This window comes from Artibeus jamaicensis, unplaced genomic scaffold (assembly GCF_021234435.1).
Source record: "Artibeus jamaicensis isolate MK-2021 breed Jamaican fruit bat unplaced genomic scaffold, CSHL_Jam_final contig_233, whole genome shotgun sequence".
NCBI lineage: Eukaryota > Metazoa > Chordata > Mammalia > Chiroptera > Phyllostomidae > Artibeus > Artibeus jamaicensis.
In genome coordinates, this window is record NW_026521486.1 from 6,828,382 (window position 1) to 6,846,506 (window position 18,125).

Consider the following 18,125-nt stretch of genomic DNA (forward strand, 5'->3'; position numbering starts at 1 on the left):
AATCAGTAAGAAAGAAATGAAACACCCTATAGGCCGATGGGCAAAGTTCATAAACTAGAATTTCACCAGAAAAAGTTCATCCTTAACAGTAATTAAAAATACGAATTAAAAAAATAATAATTCAATACTTTGTACCTGATAGGGCAGATTTAAGGATATAATCCCCAGTGTCGTTGAGGACAGGGATTATAGGAAGGAGCAGAGTCACAATGTGTGTGGGAGGTGAGTTAGCACAGTGACGCTGGGACGCACTTACATCCCAATGATTAGGTGACACAAGTCACCTAGGCTTTCTGTGCCTCACCTGATAATGCCTCCCTCACCGAGTTGCCCCAAGAGTTCAGCGGGACAACATTTGTAAGGCCTCTGGGCGTGATAAGCCCCCAGTGTATCACCACAGCTGCTGCAGTCAGCACTATTGTCCCAGCTCCTGGAAGACATAATTCAATATACAGGAGAAGCTGCTTTTATTCATGCATGTATGCATTCATTTAGCAATTTTGACCGTGCAATATGTGCCAGACAATGAAATAGTTTAATAAATAAAAATAATTATTCAGCACAATTTGTAATGTAAAGTCTTGGAAAGAGGATATTTACCAGTGGGGGTTAAGTAAATTTTGATAAACCCACTCAGCACAAGATTATGAAGGCCAGTATTGGGGGGAGAAATCCCAAAGAGTTTAGAATAATTTGGGGAAGTGCTTATGTTATAATGTTAAATGAATAAAGCCAAATATAATTGTAGAGTCTGAGCTCAACCAGAGTGAGCAAACCGTACCACCCTTGCGTAGAAAAAAACCAGTGAGTAGTGCTGACCGGTACTGTCTCTGGGGGACAAGAAGGTAGGCCGGCCACAGGTGTCTTGTCCTCTTCTGGGCTGCCGTTTGGCCGGGATGCGGACAGGGCTGAGGCTGGACCACCTCCGGAGGAGCTGGAGGAGGGGTGGCCGGCCTAGCGTGTTTGAGAAGTGGTCCCCAGGTAGCGCTCTGGTCCTCCCAACCATGGGGCAGCCACAGGTGGGAACTTCTGCCCTCGTAACCAGGAAGGCAGCAGCACGGTGCCAGGGAGAGAGTTTTGTCAGGTCCGTTCTGACGTCAGGGGCTCTTTCCCGGGGGTGGGAACATCCAGAACAACGTTGCCTGAGCTCTGCTTGCCCCACAGAGGTTGCCGTCACTTTTGAGTAAGGGCCTGTACACCAGCTTCTGCTGCTGCTTCCCTCAGTCCTGGTTCAACTCACACGAGTTCAAGTCCGACGTCTGCAACACCATGAGCCTGTGGATCTCAGGTAGGAGGCGCCTGCTTTCTCCTGGGGAAGCAGTTCTGCACGTGTTTTTTCCGCTCGAGTGTGTTACTCTTTGCCATCACCTCCCTTCCCTGAAGCAGTTGTCCTTTGCTCTCCTTGATATTAAAGAAAGTAAAGTGTACGGTTGGAGCTTAAGAATAGAATTTTCCTGCTTCCTCAAAACAGTTCTGAGACAGTTCTTGTCCCCTTCTTGTATCCAGCCCAGAACTCAGGAAGCCGAAAGCAGTATGCCGGTTGCAACCTCCCGCCCTCCCTCACACCCTGCCCCGGCGCCCCCAGGCGGCCCCACTGGGCGCAGCACACACAGTGCCCATGTTACGTTTGCTGTTCAGCTGGTTTTCTGTGTCCTCCCTACCTCCCCCATTGCAACCCAGATATTTTCTGAGGTCACAGGAAAAGTGACCATTTATTGAGAGGCTCCTGTGTACTGCATACTGTGCAAATATAAGCACTTCTTGTTTTAAGATCTTACATATTTTTAGAGAGAGGGGAAGGGAGGACAAAAGGGAGAAATACTGATGTTTGAGAAAAACATTGGCACCTCTCGCACGCCCCCACCAGGGACCTGTCCTGCAACCCAGGCATGTGCCCCAACTGGGAATCCAACCAGTGACCCTTCATTCTCGGGAGGGTGCCCCACCCACTGAGCCGCACCAGCCAGGGCAAAGGGAGCACCCCAGTCTCGGAGACAATCCCCACGTTAGGAGACTGGCAAAGAGAACTCACACGTTGTGCTCATGGCTAAGATTCATTGCCTTGATGTGGTAAGGATACACAGCTAGTTCACAAGGGGAAAGACAGGCAGAGTCTGGGGGAGTTCCCGTGCAGGCTTCCTTACTCCCTCCCCCTGTGAGGAGTTAAGCAGAACTCTCTCCTTCTGCAACAGAAATGAAGCAACGCACATGTGGTATTTCTGCCCAGAATCTCACTTGAGAAGCAGCACCCAAGATTTTTCCTGGGTACTGGTCATGTAGACTCTGTGTCATGCACCCCAATGTCTGGAGGGCAGGGGTTCAGCATCAACCACGTTGTTTCACAGTCTGCACACAGCGAACCACTCTTGCCCACGGCGGAAGCGACCTCCCCCGGCTTTATGGAGATGTGGTAGACATGTGACGTTGTGTGGGTGTAAGGCTCAGTGTGATGCTCTGATAAATGTATACACTACACCGTGTTGACCATAACACGGTTGGCTGACACACCCTTCACCTCACACGATCCCCATTTTTCGTGGTGGCTGTTATGGTGAGGGGCTTTAAAGAGTGCTCACTCTCGAGGCAGATCTCAAGTAGACAGTACGGTGCTGTTACCTGCAGCCACTGTGCTGCACGTCAGATCCTGAGCCCCTGTCCCTCCTGTAACTGGAAGTTGGTCCCTCTGACCGTCAGCTCCCTGGCAGCCACCGTTCTGCTCTCTGCTCTGGCTTCAGCCTTTTTAAAAATTAAAAAAAAAAGTTTTTATGTTGTTCAATTACGGTTGTCCCCATTCCCCGCCTCCATTACTCTCCCCGGCCCTACCCACCCCCACCTTCCACATTCAATCCTCCCCCGACCTTGTCTTTGTCCGTTATGCATGTTCCTTTGTCCTTTGTTCTTTGTCCTTTATGCATGTTCCTTGATGACCCTTCCCCTTCTTTCCCCTGTTATCCTTCTCCCCCCTCCCCTCTGGTTACTGTCAGTTTGTTCTTTATTTCCATGTCTCTGGTTCTGTTTTGCTTGCTTAAGGAGCTCCTACCCTTTGCGACAGCATGGATGGAACTGGAGAGCATTATGCTAAGTGAAATAAGCCAGGTGGTGAAAGACAAATACCATATGATCTCACCTTTAACGGGAACATAATCAACAAAGCAAACAAGCGAGCAAAATAGAACCAGACGTGGAAATAAAGAACAAACTGAGTTTAGCTTTTTAAGTTTCTAAACACAAGTGAAATCATACAGTATTTGTCTTTCTCTGTCTGACTTATTCCCCTTAGCATAGTGCCCTCGAAGTCTGTCCATGTTGTCGCAAATGGCGGGACTTCCTTCTTTTAGTGGCTGAATAACAGCCTGTGTGCAGGCACCGCATCTTTGCCCACCGCCCACAGGCGGGACTCCGGGTGGTTCGTATGCCTTGGTGGTTGTCGGTAACCCCGCGGTGGGTGTGGAGGTGCAGGGGTGTCTTCAGGGTAGTGATTTCATTTCCTCTGGATACGTATCCAGAAGTGAGGTTCCCGGATTGTGTGGCAATTCTGGTTTCAATTCGTTGAGAAACTTCCATACTGTTTTCCGTAGTGGTTGTGCCACTGTGCATTCTTGCCGACGGTGCAAGGGTTCCCTTCCCCCGCCCCTCCCCAGCATTCGTCTCCTGTCTCTCTGGTGATGGCCACTAACGGACGTAAGGCGACATCTCACTGTGGTTCGGATTTGTATTCCCTGATGACCCGTGGCGATGTTGAGCACGTTTTCATGCACTTTTGGTCATTGTATGTCTTCTTCGGAAAAATGTTTGTTCCAGTCCTCTGCCCACTTCCTACTTGGGTTATTTGTTTTGCTATTGAGTTGTATGAGTTCCTTACGTACTTTGAGTATTAACCCCTCATCCGATGTCAGATGTATGGTTTGCAAATGTTTTCTCTCAGTCAGTAGGTTGCCTTTTCATTTTGTTTTTTCTCTTGCTCCGTCCGTAGAAGCTTTTTAGTTGGATATAGTCCCACTTGTTTATTTTTACTTTTGTTGCTTGTGCTTTGGTGTGATATCCAAAAAAAGTCATTGTCAAGACCAACGTCAAAGAGCTTTTCCCCTGGGTTTTATTCCAGGAGTTCTGTGGCTTCAAGTTTTACACTTACATTCTTAATCAATTGTAAATTGATTTTTGTAAGTGGTCTAAGATAGGGGTTTAATTTCATTCTTTTGCACGTGAATATTGAGTTTTCCCAACACCGTTTATTAAAGAGACTGTCCTTTCTCCATTGAGTATTCTTAGCGCTCTTTTCAAAAAGTAGTTGACTGTATATGTGTGGGTTTATTTCTGGGCTTTCAGTTCTGTTTCATTGATCCATATTTCTGTTTTAATGGCAATACCATACTGTTTTGATTTCTATAGCTTTGTAACATCATTTAAAGTCAGTGTGTGATGCCTCTAGCTTTGTTCTTTTCAAGACTGTCTCAGGAGTTCAGGGTCTTATATGGATCCAGACAGATTTTAGGATTTTTTTCCTACTTCTGTGAAAAATGCCTTTGGAATTTCAATAGAGGTTGCATTGAATCTATAGATGGATAGGGTAGTATGGACATTTTAACGATATTAGTTCTTCTGATCCCTGAACATGGGATATCTTTCTGTTTATTTGTGTCTTCAATTTCTTTCATCAATGTCTTATAGTTTTCAATATATAGGTATTTTAATTTCTTACCTAAACTTATCCCTAAGTATTTTATTGTTTTTGGTGTTATTGTAAATGGATTTTTTAAAATTTCTTTTTCAGATAGTTCTTTGTTGGTGTATAAAAACACAACTGATTTTTGTGTATTGATTTATATCCTGAAACTTGACTGAATTCATTTATTAGTTTTAACAGTATTTATGGACTCTTAAGGGTTTTCCGTATGTAATAGCAAGTCATCTACATATAGAGACTATTTTACTTCTTCTTTTCTGAGTTGGATATTTTTTACTCTTGTTCTTGCTCTGGCTAGGACTCCTGGTCCAGTGTTAACTGGGAGTGGGAAGGGTGGACAACTCGGTTTTGTGCTCCTGATCCTGGAAGATCTTTCGCCGTTGAGGGCGATGTGGCTGTGGCCTCGTCACAGTGGCCTTTGTTATGTTGACATATGTTCCTTCCGTACTCAGCTGTTTGAGAGTTTTTATTATGAAAGGGTGTTGAATTTTGTTAGATGCTCTTTCTGCATGTATTGAGATGAACGTGTGGGTTTTACCTTTCATTTTCACTAACGTGACGTATCGTGTTTACCGTTGTGTGCATGTCACACGGCCCCGGCGTCCCAAGGGTAAGTCCCGCTTCACAGTGACATGTGCTCCTCTGACTGTGCCATTGAAGTCTGTTTGCCAGTGTTTTGTTGAGCATTTTTCGTCAATATTCATCAGGAACAGTGGCCTGTAATTTTCTTTTCTTACTGTACCCTTCGCTGGCTTTGGTATCAGTATAATGCTGGTCTCCTAAAATGAGTTTGGGAGTATTCCCTTCAATGTTTTCTGAAGAACTCGAGAAGGATTGGAGTGAATTCTTTAAATTTTGTTAGAATTCATCTGCGAAGCCATCTGGTCTTGGGCTTTTCTTTGTTGGGCAAGGGGCTTAATTACTGACTCCGTCTCCTTGCCCATTATTTGTCCGTCCAGATTTCCTGTTTCTTCCATGATTTAGTCTCGTAGGGTGTATGTTTCTAGGAACGTATCCATTTCTTCTGGGTACTTAGGGAAAGTTTATATCGGTGTAAGGAAATATTTACCAGCCAAGGTCCCAGGTGCCCGCCGAGGGCCAGTCTTGCCCGAGGGCCCCTCTACCCATAACGGTCTGCCGTGCCCCCGTTCTCTGCACACCCGTTTAATCCTCTCACCGTGTTCCGGATCAGAGAAACTGAGCAGCAAACAAGTGAGAAGCAGCTGTTCAGACCCTGGCGTCGAGACTGAGTCCACACAGAGCTTGGTCCCCGGCTGCCCTGCCGTTCTGCCTCCTCTTCTCTGTTTCCCTTTCCTGTTCCCCTTTTCGTCCAGGGCGGAGCCTCCTTCTCCTAATTCATCCCTGGTAACAACAAGCCTCCTGGCTGCTGACTTTGTCCAGCAAATGGCTTTCCTGGAGGCTCAACTGTCTCGACCGACCCTTGGTCTTTCCTTTCCTAAACCAAAGAATGAGGGAGACAGTCCCTCTGATGTGTGACGGTTCAGGTTCTAGGAAGCCAAGACCCGGAAACACTCGGTTTCCTTAAAAGAAAAGCATTAATCCCATAAGCATCTCCATCAAATATTTAGGGTGAACCTATTTCTGGTACTTAGCTTAAGTGTGATAATAGGTTAAACAAAATTTACTAAGTACAGATTTGTTATGTTCTGGGCAGGTGGAAAGAGAAATAAGACCTGTGTTCAGCAAGCTCAGAGTTCAGTAAAAGCAGAGGAGGTGGACAGGAAGACAGATAACTGCAGGGCCTTTGCATCTGTGTAGCACGTCACAGGTTCACAGGTCCCTGGGGTGCGCTCATCTGATCCTCACACCCATGCCGTCCGGAGGGCAGAGTGGGCATCACCTCCTGCATCTTCTAGATGAAGAAACCGAAGCCTCCTAGAGAGGAAGGGACACCCAAGACCACAGTGCCGGTGTGGGGTGGGGATAATGCTTTGTTGGAAGCCCAGACTCCCCACGACCAGCAGGGGGCGTCCCAGAGGCCTCTGTCTTCTGCCTCCTGTTCTCTTCTGAAGTTTTCATGATGGTTTCTGACTCCCTCTTAGGTATATATCCTTGCCCACAGAGCTATGACAGTTGGGACTACTCAAAACTGGATCCAGAGAGATTCTGGAGAGAAGAATTAATGTCGCATAGAAGAAAACCGATAAAGGGTAAGGTACCTCTCACGGACTGGGCAGAAGTGCCCGGGCTGCGCCCAGCCACCGTGTAGCTGGGGCAGGGAAAGGCCTTAGTACTGAAATCCTCAGGCCAGGTTCTGTCTCCTGTATATCCCCAAACTAGTTTCCAGAATGCCTGAAACGTTCATATGTTAACTGTAGTTAGAGTCAGCATGGCATCATTGTTGGGGTGCGGGGGCAATATTTTATATTATTACAGTGGGTGCCAGTTATTGCGTATCTGCTGTGTGCCAGGCAGCATGCTGAGCTCTTCACCTTTGGGAAATGCAGGCAACACAGTGATACTGCAGGGGACCGGGTGCTGTGGCAGGGATTATGGGTGCTGAGCGGCCTGGGAAGGGGTACCAGTCCAGCTGCTCAGCGGGTGCTTCTGGTTTGCCTGGGGCCAGTTCTCTTGCTGTTGCTGTTGCGTCCAGGGAGGGGGCCGCTCAAAGCTCAGAGCCTGCAGTGCCACACCAGGACAGGAAGGAACTGGTAAGCAACTCTGTCTCTCCCCTAGGAAGAGAGCGGTCCTTCCTCACTTCTAAGACACCCTCTTCACAGAAGTCTACCCAGAGCAAGAAAGTCCCCGGTCTTCAGGTGAGGAGGGAGGCGCAAACCCAGGCCCCTTGGAGCCCCCATAAACTTCCCTGGCTTCTGGTCAGCCCCGCATCTGCACTCCCTACCCCGTCATCTTGCACCCTGAATTTTCCCGAGTGCCAGAGCACGGTACAGCAGGGTCAATGACAGCGCTGACCCCAGTCCCTCCAGCCTGTGCCCATGCCCACCAAAATGAGACCTCAAAGCCCATTCCCCTTTCATGTCTCCAGGCATGCCCCTGTTGAGTCTCACCCCGGCTCAAACACAGGCTCTCCTGCTGCTCTGCCCCACCGCAGATAAGTTCTCGGCATACAGAATCAGAGCTGCAGGGTGACCACATGGGTAGAATGGTCCCATGTCCCCTGTGCTGTGGTGGGGAGGGGCCCCGAGCAGTCTGATTGTAGCCACCATCCCAGCGATGGTCGCCCAGCCTCATACACCTAGAGGGTGGTCGCTGGTCATAACACGAGGCTCGATGGAAAAGTATTTTGGGGAGGCCACCCCGTGCAGATTTTCTTCACATGTATCCTCGCTGGTCCTTTCCAACATTCCTGTGAGGTCGGCGATGGTTATCTGCATCTGGCACAGGAAGAAATACTTAAAGAGGTGAAGCACTCGCCCCAGGCCACACAGCTGACTTCAGCAGATGTGGGGACGCTGTCAGTCTGAGCTCTGAGCTCCTCCTGCATCTTCACGCTGCCAGAGTCTAATCCACATTCATTCTCTGCTCTGCTGTAGAGCTGAGAGGCCTATTAAGGATGAGCATGATGCCTCATTGAGCCCTGGGAGTGTTTTCTCTGTAACAAGTCCCAGTAACCACTTCAACACCATAAACATCAGTAGCTGTCAGACAACCAGCTGCATGGTGTATGGGAAGTCCGTTCGGCCTTCTTCCTCCTATTCAAATACATTTATATGAAAGCCAAGCCATGCTTGTTGAGACTGGTAGACTGCTCGTGTGCCACTGGGTGGGCCATCTGTTTAGCATCACTAAACTCCTACTCATCCTTGAAGGCAGAACAAAAGTGTCTTCTCCGCTTGGAAACCCTCCAGCCCTCCCCCAGACAGAATCAAGCATCCCCCACTCCACCGCCTTAGGATACTCTGCTCATGCTGCTTCTGGCCTACTATTAGTTGTGCCGCAGTGTCTGCTGTCCCCTTCCTCTGCAGAAGGAGCACCTCTGATGTTTATCCGGGCACGTACCTAGCCAGATAAAAGATTCCATTTCCTGGCCTCCCCACCCCCCGACATCTGTGTGTAGTCCTGTGACTAAGATCCAGCTAATGAGATATAAGTGGATGTGCGTGTGGCAGTTTCTGGGAGCCTTAAGAAAATAGCTCATATGACTCCCTTTGCCTCTTTGCCATTTTCTCCATTCTGCTGCCTGGAAGGTGAACGTGATGACTGGAGCTCTGGCTGCCATTTTGGACCCTAAGAACAAGGGTTCTGTCTTAGCAAAGGTGGGACCAGGATGTGGAAGAAGTCAGAGGCCCTAAGGACTTATCCCAGCAGGCTCGAATGTGGGAAGGAAATTTCTATGTAGTTCGAGCCACCGTTATTTTGAGTCCCTATCACTCATATACAAACCTAATCCTAATTTATACTGCCTCTGTAATAAATTTGTGGTACTTTCTACACCATATCATAATTGTCTATTTACTGTTATCTCCCCTGCTAGATGAGGATCTCCTCTGGGCAGGGGCTAGGTCTCAGGGTCTTCCCAGTGCCAGACACGTAAGTAGTGGCTCAGTGGCATGTTTGTGGAGAAGGCGTGGTGATTGCATGAGCAAAGGCTGCGGTGCTTATGGCGCACTTTGCACATGTTCGCTGACTTCATGAGAACCCGTGCAGGAACCCAGGCCAGTGAGACATGCAGTGACTTCCCCAGGATTGGTAGCTGCTGTGCGGAGGGCTGGGACCTGGACCGCCGCTGGCCACAGCCCATGTGTTTTCTCCCTCGGCCACTGCTCTCCACCACACTACTGGATGGAGGGCTGAGTTGTCCAGCTGTGCCTGAAAGCTGTCCCTCTACAAGGCCGATCAGAAGTAGCGGGTGTATTTGTTTGTATCCCTCTCACTGCCACTTGGACTGAGTTTGCTCTGTTTTTTTCCTCTCCCCTGGAGTCTACTAGTGCAATTTCAAACAGCGAGAAAGACTCTGTATCCAAGAAGACTTCAGAGGACACCTCCCAAATACAGAATGCCATGAGAGGTACATTAATTGCCTAAAAGAGAAATGTAAGCTTTGGACTGAGTTATCTTTGAATCCCTTGTTTCTGGGGTTTATTTCAACATAGTTTGTCACCCTAGTTTACACCCAGTTTCAAGCCCGGGCCTTGGCACCACGTCACATTTTGTGCGGGGACGCACTTGTCTTTTCAGTTCGGCAAGCTCTAATTAAGTCCCGCTTCCGTAACGGGGAGTGCAGGACGGCGCTGATGTCTGTGGGGAAGCGAGGCTGTGGGAGGGGAGAAACTAAATCCGAGACTGGATTACTGCTCCTCTCCCCATCAGAAGCCAGCATTTACTGAGGCAGGAACTGATTTGTGCCTGGCTGTTGATCTATAGTGGTGACTGAGTGACTTCTCAGGGTGGCCAACGCTGTTGTAAAAGTTTGTTGTTCACAGTTCTGCTGGGAACAAGAGGCATGGCTTGCCCCACAAGGCTGCGGGGTCGAAGGGGGTGAAATTCTGTGACTTTACCTGAGCTGCTTCCTCTGGAATCTCCCAGTGGTCTCAGCGCACCCAGGCCTTTCCACGCTCAGGAAACTGAGGTCTGCCAGGTACTCTTTCATGCGACAGCCACCGGCTCCAATGATCCTTTTCTGCCGACATTGCATTGACAGAGCATTCTGGTCAGCCTCGGGTCTTGAGGAGAGCTACACAGCAAGTCTTGAGGATATCAGAAGCAAGACTGTATGAGATTATGCATCTTAAGAAGGTGGGCACATGATGGGAAATTTATTTATATATTTTTTAAGATTTTATTGATTTATTTTTAGATAGAGGGGAAGGGAGGGAGAAAAGGAGAGAAACATCAGTGTGTAGTTGCCTCTTGAGCACCCCCTACTGGGGACCAGGCCCACAACCCAGGTATATGCCCTGACTGGGAATCGAACCTGCAGCCTTTTGGTTCACACGCCAGCACTCAATCCACTGAGCCACACCAGCCAGGGCTAGAAATATAATAGTCAAGATGATTTAAAAGGGGGTAGGGGATATGGCTATAAAAGCCAGCACCATAGAGATGTCAGCATAAGAACTGGGGTATTTCTGATGTAGACTCAGGTGATGGTCAGGAGATCTCCTAAGGGAAGTTCCTGGCTGAGGTAAGTACAAGTTGAGTACACACTTTGTCTGAATTTCTCCAGGGATTTAAATGACTTGCTTGGAACCCGGGAGCCTGGGTGTAGTAGAGTGGGAACACTGAGTCTGTTTCCTGCTCTCTAAAGTGGAGACGGTCATTTGTAGGCCGCAGCACGATGAGGTATGTCTGAGGCAGCGATGGTAATGGCCGTGTGATGGACTCACAGTTCAAGCGCTGCACCAGACCTGTGCGTGCAGTGTGTTTCGTTTGACTGCCACGGTCCTCCGAGATCACCACACCTAGCGCTCTGTTTATCTGCGAGGAATAATACACGATGCTCAGAGCAGGTGACTCGTTTGTCCAAGTTCACAAAGCAAGTGAGCGACAGAGCCGAGACTGCAGGCAGATCTGCCTGGTTCTGGGCCTGAGCCCTTAACGGCTGAGCCTTGTCACCTGCACAGCCTGCGAACCACGGGACTCACTGGACGATGCGTGTTCTCCTCTCCTCGTCCCCCAATGTTCCCCGCAAGCCTCAGCGCTTGGAAGTTTGTATCAGTGGCCCCGACACTCTCGCGTGGTAGGGGGAGGCCCTTAGGACCCTGAACGGGCAGGAGGTTGTGGGGCTTTCCTGCCACGTCCTCTTCCAACCATGCTGTCTGAGCAGGTCCAGGCATAGAGGAGTCGAGTTCAAGGAACTCGTCTCCCCGGAAGAGAACGTGGCTTCCAAAATGGGTTAATAATTGGCTGTTTTATTTTAATTATTTTACTATTGCTACTGAATATAGACGTTTTGTACTGTACTTACTTATTCCTGTGAAAGTCACCCAAGAGGAAGGGACAGTCCAGGGGAAAACATTAGTATTCCCCACGGAACTGCCTGAAAGGATGGAAAAATCCCCACAGATTCCCCTCTCCCTTGTACAGGGTGTACGACAGCCAGGGCGATATAATTATTAACCACAAGGGAAAACATGTCCAGTTGTATAAATGACCCTGGTCTGAGCAACTTAAAGCGATCAGGACCGCCATGGTGTATCAGAAATAAGAAAAACAAGTTAGATCTCTCAAATCAACAGTTAAGGCCAGTTAACAAAGAACCAGGTTATTGTTGCAAACACAGGTTGTGCCGCCAACAGTTGAGGGAATGAAAGAACAGATTAGAGAGACTTTCCCACGACTGTTCCTTACCCACAGATACAAAGGGTCTTCCAAGAAAACAAGTAAAAACTATATAGACCCCTCCCCACTGCCCAGGGATACGGTCAGGACAGTTGAGATGCATCTGCAAGGCAGAGGCAACTGTGGCTGGATTTCCTGGGTATCTCTCCTTACATGTTTGTTTGGGTGATCAAAAGGTGTTGGGATTGTTAGACATTTGTATTTCAGGTTCACTGATTTGCATAATTCCAATGAAGTTGTATAAAATAATTTCTTGACCAGAGAACAAAATCCCCTCTAATGAAATAGCTCCTGAATGCCTAAAAGTTGTTAGAGTAATAGCTCCTCCTTTATCTTGAATAAGAATATATATCAATTAGACAGGCAAAGAAATAACAAAAGCTGGCTAGTTATTACAAACTAAACATGTAGAAACAGTTACTAAAGAGTCAGAGTTTATAGTACACAGAGAAAAATTTTAGACAGAAAAAATAATTAGACATCACAAAGGCCCTATAATAAATTTCCTAACCTCTGCTCAGTCTAGCGTACCTTTTGCCCAATGCCAAATTCTAAGACCTTTAATAAACAATAAGACATTCAAACTCTGTACATAGAGCTATTTCAAATTGTCTGATTAATGGCTCTCCTGGTCAAAACAACTTTTGTTTAACATAACTGAAACTGTGGAAATTCTTGTACTTTTCCTGGTTACCTTTGTATTGATTTTTTTGCTTAACTGATCATACCACGCTGCAAATGTTAATCACTACCTAAAAGGAAAATATAAAAACCTGCTTGTACTTGCAATAAATGGAACAGAGCTTCACTGTCCTTTGAGGCGTGATGTCGTCTGTTACCCATCGCCAACGCCTTACCCACCTTTGGGAACCCATGGACCCTGCTGCGCCTGGTCTGCGGCACTTTCCCAAGACGCCAGCTGCCAAAGGAGTCGGACCGTAGAGTCTGGGCCAGGTGCAGCAAGTGTTGTGGGAGATTTCTTGAACCTTCTTCATTTCTCCATGTTAATTACCACTGCCCATTGTCTGCCAGCTTCTGGCACGAAACTTTTGAGAAGTAGCAGGGCGTGGTGGGAAAACAGACAGCTGCGGACTCACATCCCGGTGCTGCATCTCATCGGTGGGTTGTTTAACGTCCTCAACCTGCTTCTCTAAAACTGGGAACACGAAGCCGGGCAGTGGTGCCGCGGCCCCACTTTTATTTTTGGCTTGAAGCCCCCGCCCCCGAGTGCAGCAGAGGGTGGGTAACCCCCCAAACCCCTGAGTCCCGGGGCTGTCAGGGAGGAAATGGAAACTGGCAGCCAAAAGGTAATTCTCTGGTAAAGTCAGTGGGTCCTAGGTCTGCTTAGATTTTTCTAGACTTTGAAAATCTTTGTTTTTCTAAATGAGTTCACTAAGGCCAGATAGCTGCTATCTGGCATCCTTATTTCATGAAAGAAAAGTCACCAACCGTAAAGAAGTAAAGAAGACCATCTCAGGACAACAGAATCCTTAGAGTGAATGACCTGACTCCGTGTCAGATGTGTTATGATGTGTTTTTCCTTGCTTCCCCCATTTCAGTGGCGACCGGTGACCACCAGTGGGCCCTGTTTGGAGGAGGGGTTTCGGGATCATTGGACTGAATGAATGTCTTCTAAGTTCCCTGCTGACCCCGCGCTGCTGTGGTTCCAGAATCTTGCTGGTTTTGCCCGCTCAGAGATGTCTGGCCGTGGCTGGAAACACTTCTGGTTGTCACAGTGGGGGTGGAGTGGTGCGGCCTGTCGTCCAGCAGGTGGACGCCAGGGGTCACTCAGTGTGCACCCTGCGCAGGGTAGGGTCCCACAGTGAAGCATTATCTGGCCCCCAGGGTTAGGTGCTGAGGTTGAGAGACCCTGCTGCAGACAGAAATCTCGTGAGGCCGTTAAATTGGGGAGGATCAGAGCACAGTGTGGTCAGGTGCTGTCGCAACCCTTATTCACGAGATGAAACTTTCGTTGGGTTAAATTATAGCCACTTTTTCAAAATACAGCGTATCGGGGTTTTTTAAATATTTTATTTTTAAATTCCAGTTGGTGCTAAAGTCTACTGTTTTTTAAATACAAAAGTGGTGCATAATCATTACTGACATTTTTAGAAAAAGACAGAGGAATATAAAAATAGGAGGCAGATCGCTGAGCCCCAGCCTGTTCCTTCCGGGTTCGTTTCCTTCCGGTCGTCTGTGGGCATCTCCAGTGTAACACGGCACGTCTACGTGAGACCTCGATCTCCCCCCGTTCCTCCCCAGGGCCCCCCGGCAACTGGCACCGGAACCTGTGGGGCATCCTTGCCTCCTCCCTTTTCCACACATACATTGAGTCCGTCAGCAAACCCTGCCAGTTCTGTTTTCACTATATACTGCATATTTGATCACTTTTTAAAAATGATTTTATTTATTTTTAGAGAGAGGGGGAGGGAGGGAGAAACAGAGGGAGAGAACCATCAACCAGTTGCTTCTCACACACCCCACCGCTGGAGACCTGGTCCTCAACCCCAGCACGAACCCTGACCCGAAATCCAATCTGGGACCTTTAGGTTTGCTGGACGACGCCCAGCACACTGAGCCACCCCAGTCAGGGCTGTATTCGATCACTTTTCACTCCCTTCCCACCACCCACCAGCTCCCCCAGCCCCTGCGGAAGCCTCCCAGCCGCCCTTCTCACGTCCACTCTGACCCACTGCCATCATTTCTCCACATGCCAGTCAAAGGGATCTTTAGGAAAATTAATCATCCTATATTGTACCTGGATCACGATTTTCCAGTGGCTTCCATCACTCTGAGAGAAGATTCTAGGGCCCAGAGCCCCGCTCCCTGCTCAGCTTCATCAGATTGGAGCCACACAAGCCTTGCGTGCGTCCCCCTGCCACCCTACGCTGCTCTCATCCGCTCAGGCCCCCTTGCCTGGAACCTGGAGCAGCTCTTCCTCCCACCCATCCCTCAGGATGTGCTGGGGTCGCCCCTCCTCAGGGCAGCCCGCCCTGCCCACCCTGAAGAAGGCTCCCCTCCTCTCCAGCCTCCCTCCCCTCCACACCGTGCTTTGCCCCTTGCCCTGCCTGATTCTTATCTGAAGCGCTTATCACACAATATCTTGGTATTCTTCTGTTTCTTGGTTTGTTCGTTGTTTTTCTTTCAACTGTGAGTCCAGCCCTGCAAGGACCGGAATTTGTCTTATTTTCAGCTGAACGTCCAGTGCCTAGAACAGGGTGCGAGTGGTGGTCGCCCCTCAAATATCTGGTAACTGTGCTTCCAGTCTCTCACCTGTTTTGTTACCCAATTATTTCATATAGTTATATTTATTTCATATATGTAATATGTGCTCAATTTTGCATCTTGTTTTAATCTGTTATATCTGAAACGATATATTTTAATGCCAGCTCTTCATAAACATTCGAATAATGGCATACTATATACCTTTGGTTAGGGATATTAATAATTTTATGACTGTTATTCTGATACTTCATTATAGTAAAAATGTCTGCAGTAAACATCTTTGTGCCTAAACCGTTTTTATTTTGTCCACCTTTCTTAGGAGAGCGCCCTAAAACCGGAGGTACCGGGTCAAAGGACAAGAGTGCCTATACACTTCCTAACTCGTGCTGTGAAATGACAGGACTCTTTTTTTCTCCTCTCTTCTGCTCAGTCTCACCCTGCTTGCAAAAACCCTGAGCTGACTTCAAGCCTCTTCAATGTTTACGGGAAGAGCCCTCTGATCGTGTACTTCCTCCTGAACTACGTCACTCTTCGGCGTAGCGGTCAAGACGTGTTGATAACCCGGAAGGAGAAAACCAAGACCATCCCATATCCTTTCCTGCACGGGCAGGGCGCGCGTTACTCCGGCTTCCTCTGCCCGGAAGCAAGGGTAGCGGAGCCGGTGGGGGTGAGGCATCCAGCCCTCAATGCAGCGCCTGGCACAGAGCAGGTGCCTCTCAAGGACCATGGTTGATAGAAGCCTCAGGGTCAGCATCTTGCTCATTTAGATCCACATCTGCCTCAGGAACTGGCTGTGTGGGACCTGGGCAAGTTGAATGACCCTGTGTGCAAAGTTTCTTCCCATAAACCAGAATGAAAGCGTTAACTAGATATCCTCACATACCTTGCAACCCAGTGATGCCTCCCAGGTGCCCAGGGACCCTGGAGTATGTATTGAGCAGGAATTTTGGTGTCTGGGTGTGTGTTATTTTCTAACACCCTTTTCACACCCACCCCTCCCCCAGACACACCAGCACAGTCCTGGCCCCACTGGCATTTACCCTGAAGATCTGGTAAGAAGCTCAGACCTTAAGAAAGCAGGTGTGACATGTTGGTGGCCTGAGTCTTGGCAGCTTACCACAGAGGGTCTGCCATGGCCTAACAGGGACTCAGGAACCCACTCAACTGCTTACCAGCTGAGTGATCTTGGACAAGTTCTAGCTTCCCTCCGAGCCTCACTTTCTCATCTGTAAACTGGGGATGACTGTCCCTTCCTCATAGGACTGTGTCTCAGAGTGCAAGCACAAAGAGGTCAAGGCTTCCTATGGTGCCTGGTGGGCAACAGGTGCCTGAATGGTCCCAAGGACCTATAGCTCTGACCTGTCCAGGAGTGCGGAGGGGGCAGCGGGAGGTAGAGGAAATCTTTCGACAAACAAACATGAGCAAGGCAATGAGTTGGACCTGAAAGGAAAAAAGAAGTTACAGTTCCTTCCTATTCATCACTAAGAGAACAGAGTGAGACTTTTAGATGACAGTCTTAAAAAAGCATCACCTAGCCCTTCGGTCAGCGGGAAGAGAGAAGGGCTTTATTCAGAGCTAGGGAGCAGCCTGGCCGCAGAGAGGATGGCCTCCTTCCAAAGCGGGCCAAGGTCAAAGAGCAGAGAGTCGCTTCCTGCTCAGGCTCCCGTTACCCCATCCACAGAATTTCCCCACTGTGCCGACTCACTGCCCCTCCTCCCCATGCTCCAGGTGCACCCCAAGTCAGTACCGACCAGCAGAGTGGGTTCTCCTTGACCGTGAAGGCCACTGAGTCCAGCCTGACCTATGCTGATATCATCAGCACAACCCTGTGCAACATCAAGAGGCGAAAGGAGACCCTCCGGCAGCTGAACCTTCTCCACTGGAGCGAGTGGACTTACTTTGACGAGTACCTGAAGGAACAGCAGGACACCTTCCTCAGGTATTTCGGGGCCCCGGGGAGTGGCAGGTTCCAGCATGCGTCTTCTGCAGCAAGCACATCAGAGGAATTTGCATTGTGGGGCTGGCCCTGTAGCATCTTAAGTACATTGAGCTTTCTTATGGTCAGAATGTGAACTCCACAATAACAGAAACCAGATTATTTTTGAACATCGACTGGGTTTTAGATGATGTTAAGGAATTCCTTTTATTGCTGTGTTCCCATTGAAAGGAGATTATAATCGTTTTGTAGTTATTTTCAAGGGGTCATCTTAAAGACGGACATAATGAAGTGTTTATGGGTCAAATGACATGGTGTCTACCATTTGCTTTAAAATAACCCATTTGGGGTGGGGTCGGGGGGCAAAGGGAGCAGTAAATGAGTCCAGATGGACCGCCTGTTGGTAACCATTGAAGAATGGGTAAGTAGTGTTCGTTATACTACTTTCTTTTATATGTAAATTTTATATGTTTTCAAATTTTAAGAGTTGTTTTAAATGATAGACATAACAAACTGAAGGCAACAGCTGTCGATGTAGAACATTACCTGTAGATGGGCCAGGGCCCTTTGGGGACATCAGTCACACTTAGTTCCCCAGTGGAGCACATCAGTGAGCGGGCTCGCACCGAAGCGGGACGGACCTCAGGGCGTCGGACCGCAGCGCCAGGCACAGCTGCCTCGTTCTCTGTGAGTCAGGTCCGACGGTCTGCCCCGGGAGGCCTGCACACCACCTGCACACTGGGGACACGCCCAGTGGTGCTCACAGAGTGGGCGTGGGAGTGAAAAGAGATGCCTGGCTCAGCGCCTGGCTCGACCTGGCGGTGACAGAACCTGGGGTTGTGGGGAGGACGGTGTCACTGCAGGCTGGTGACCACTGGGTTCTCCCTTCTGGCAGAGGAGGGGCCGGTTTGCACCTGCAGGTGGAACTGCACCCAGCCTCCTACTCCTCTCACATACATAGTTATTGCTGTTTTGTCGACTTGAACACTCATGACCTGCTTCTTCATGAAGTAAATG

The 18,125-nt window shown here is 48.7% G+C and overlaps 1 protein-coding gene across 3 annotated transcripts in view; it reads left to right on the forward strand.

The window, feature by feature from the left end:
- Nucleotides 1-18,125, forward strand: part of FAM227A (family with sequence similarity 227 member A) — a 50,430-nt gene that overhangs the window by 18,146 nt on the left and 14,159 nt on the right. For all 3 annotated transcript variants that reach the window (XM_053661877.1, XM_053661878.1, XM_053661879.1), the window contains 7 exons: nt 1,165-1,288; nt 6,748-6,855; nt 7,382-7,461; nt 9,587-9,674; nt 10,308-10,402; nt 15,603-15,759; nt 16,958-17,111. In XM_053661877.1, the coding sequence (XP_053517852.1) occupies nt 1,165-1,288; nt 6,748-6,855; nt 7,382-7,461; nt 9,587-9,674; nt 10,308-10,402; nt 15,603-15,759; nt 16,958-17,111 (806 nt within the window). The remainder of the gene's footprint in view (nt 1-1,164; nt 1,289-6,747; nt 6,856-7,381; nt 7,462-9,586; nt 9,675-10,307; nt 10,403-15,602; nt 15,760-16,957; nt 17,112-18,125) is intronic.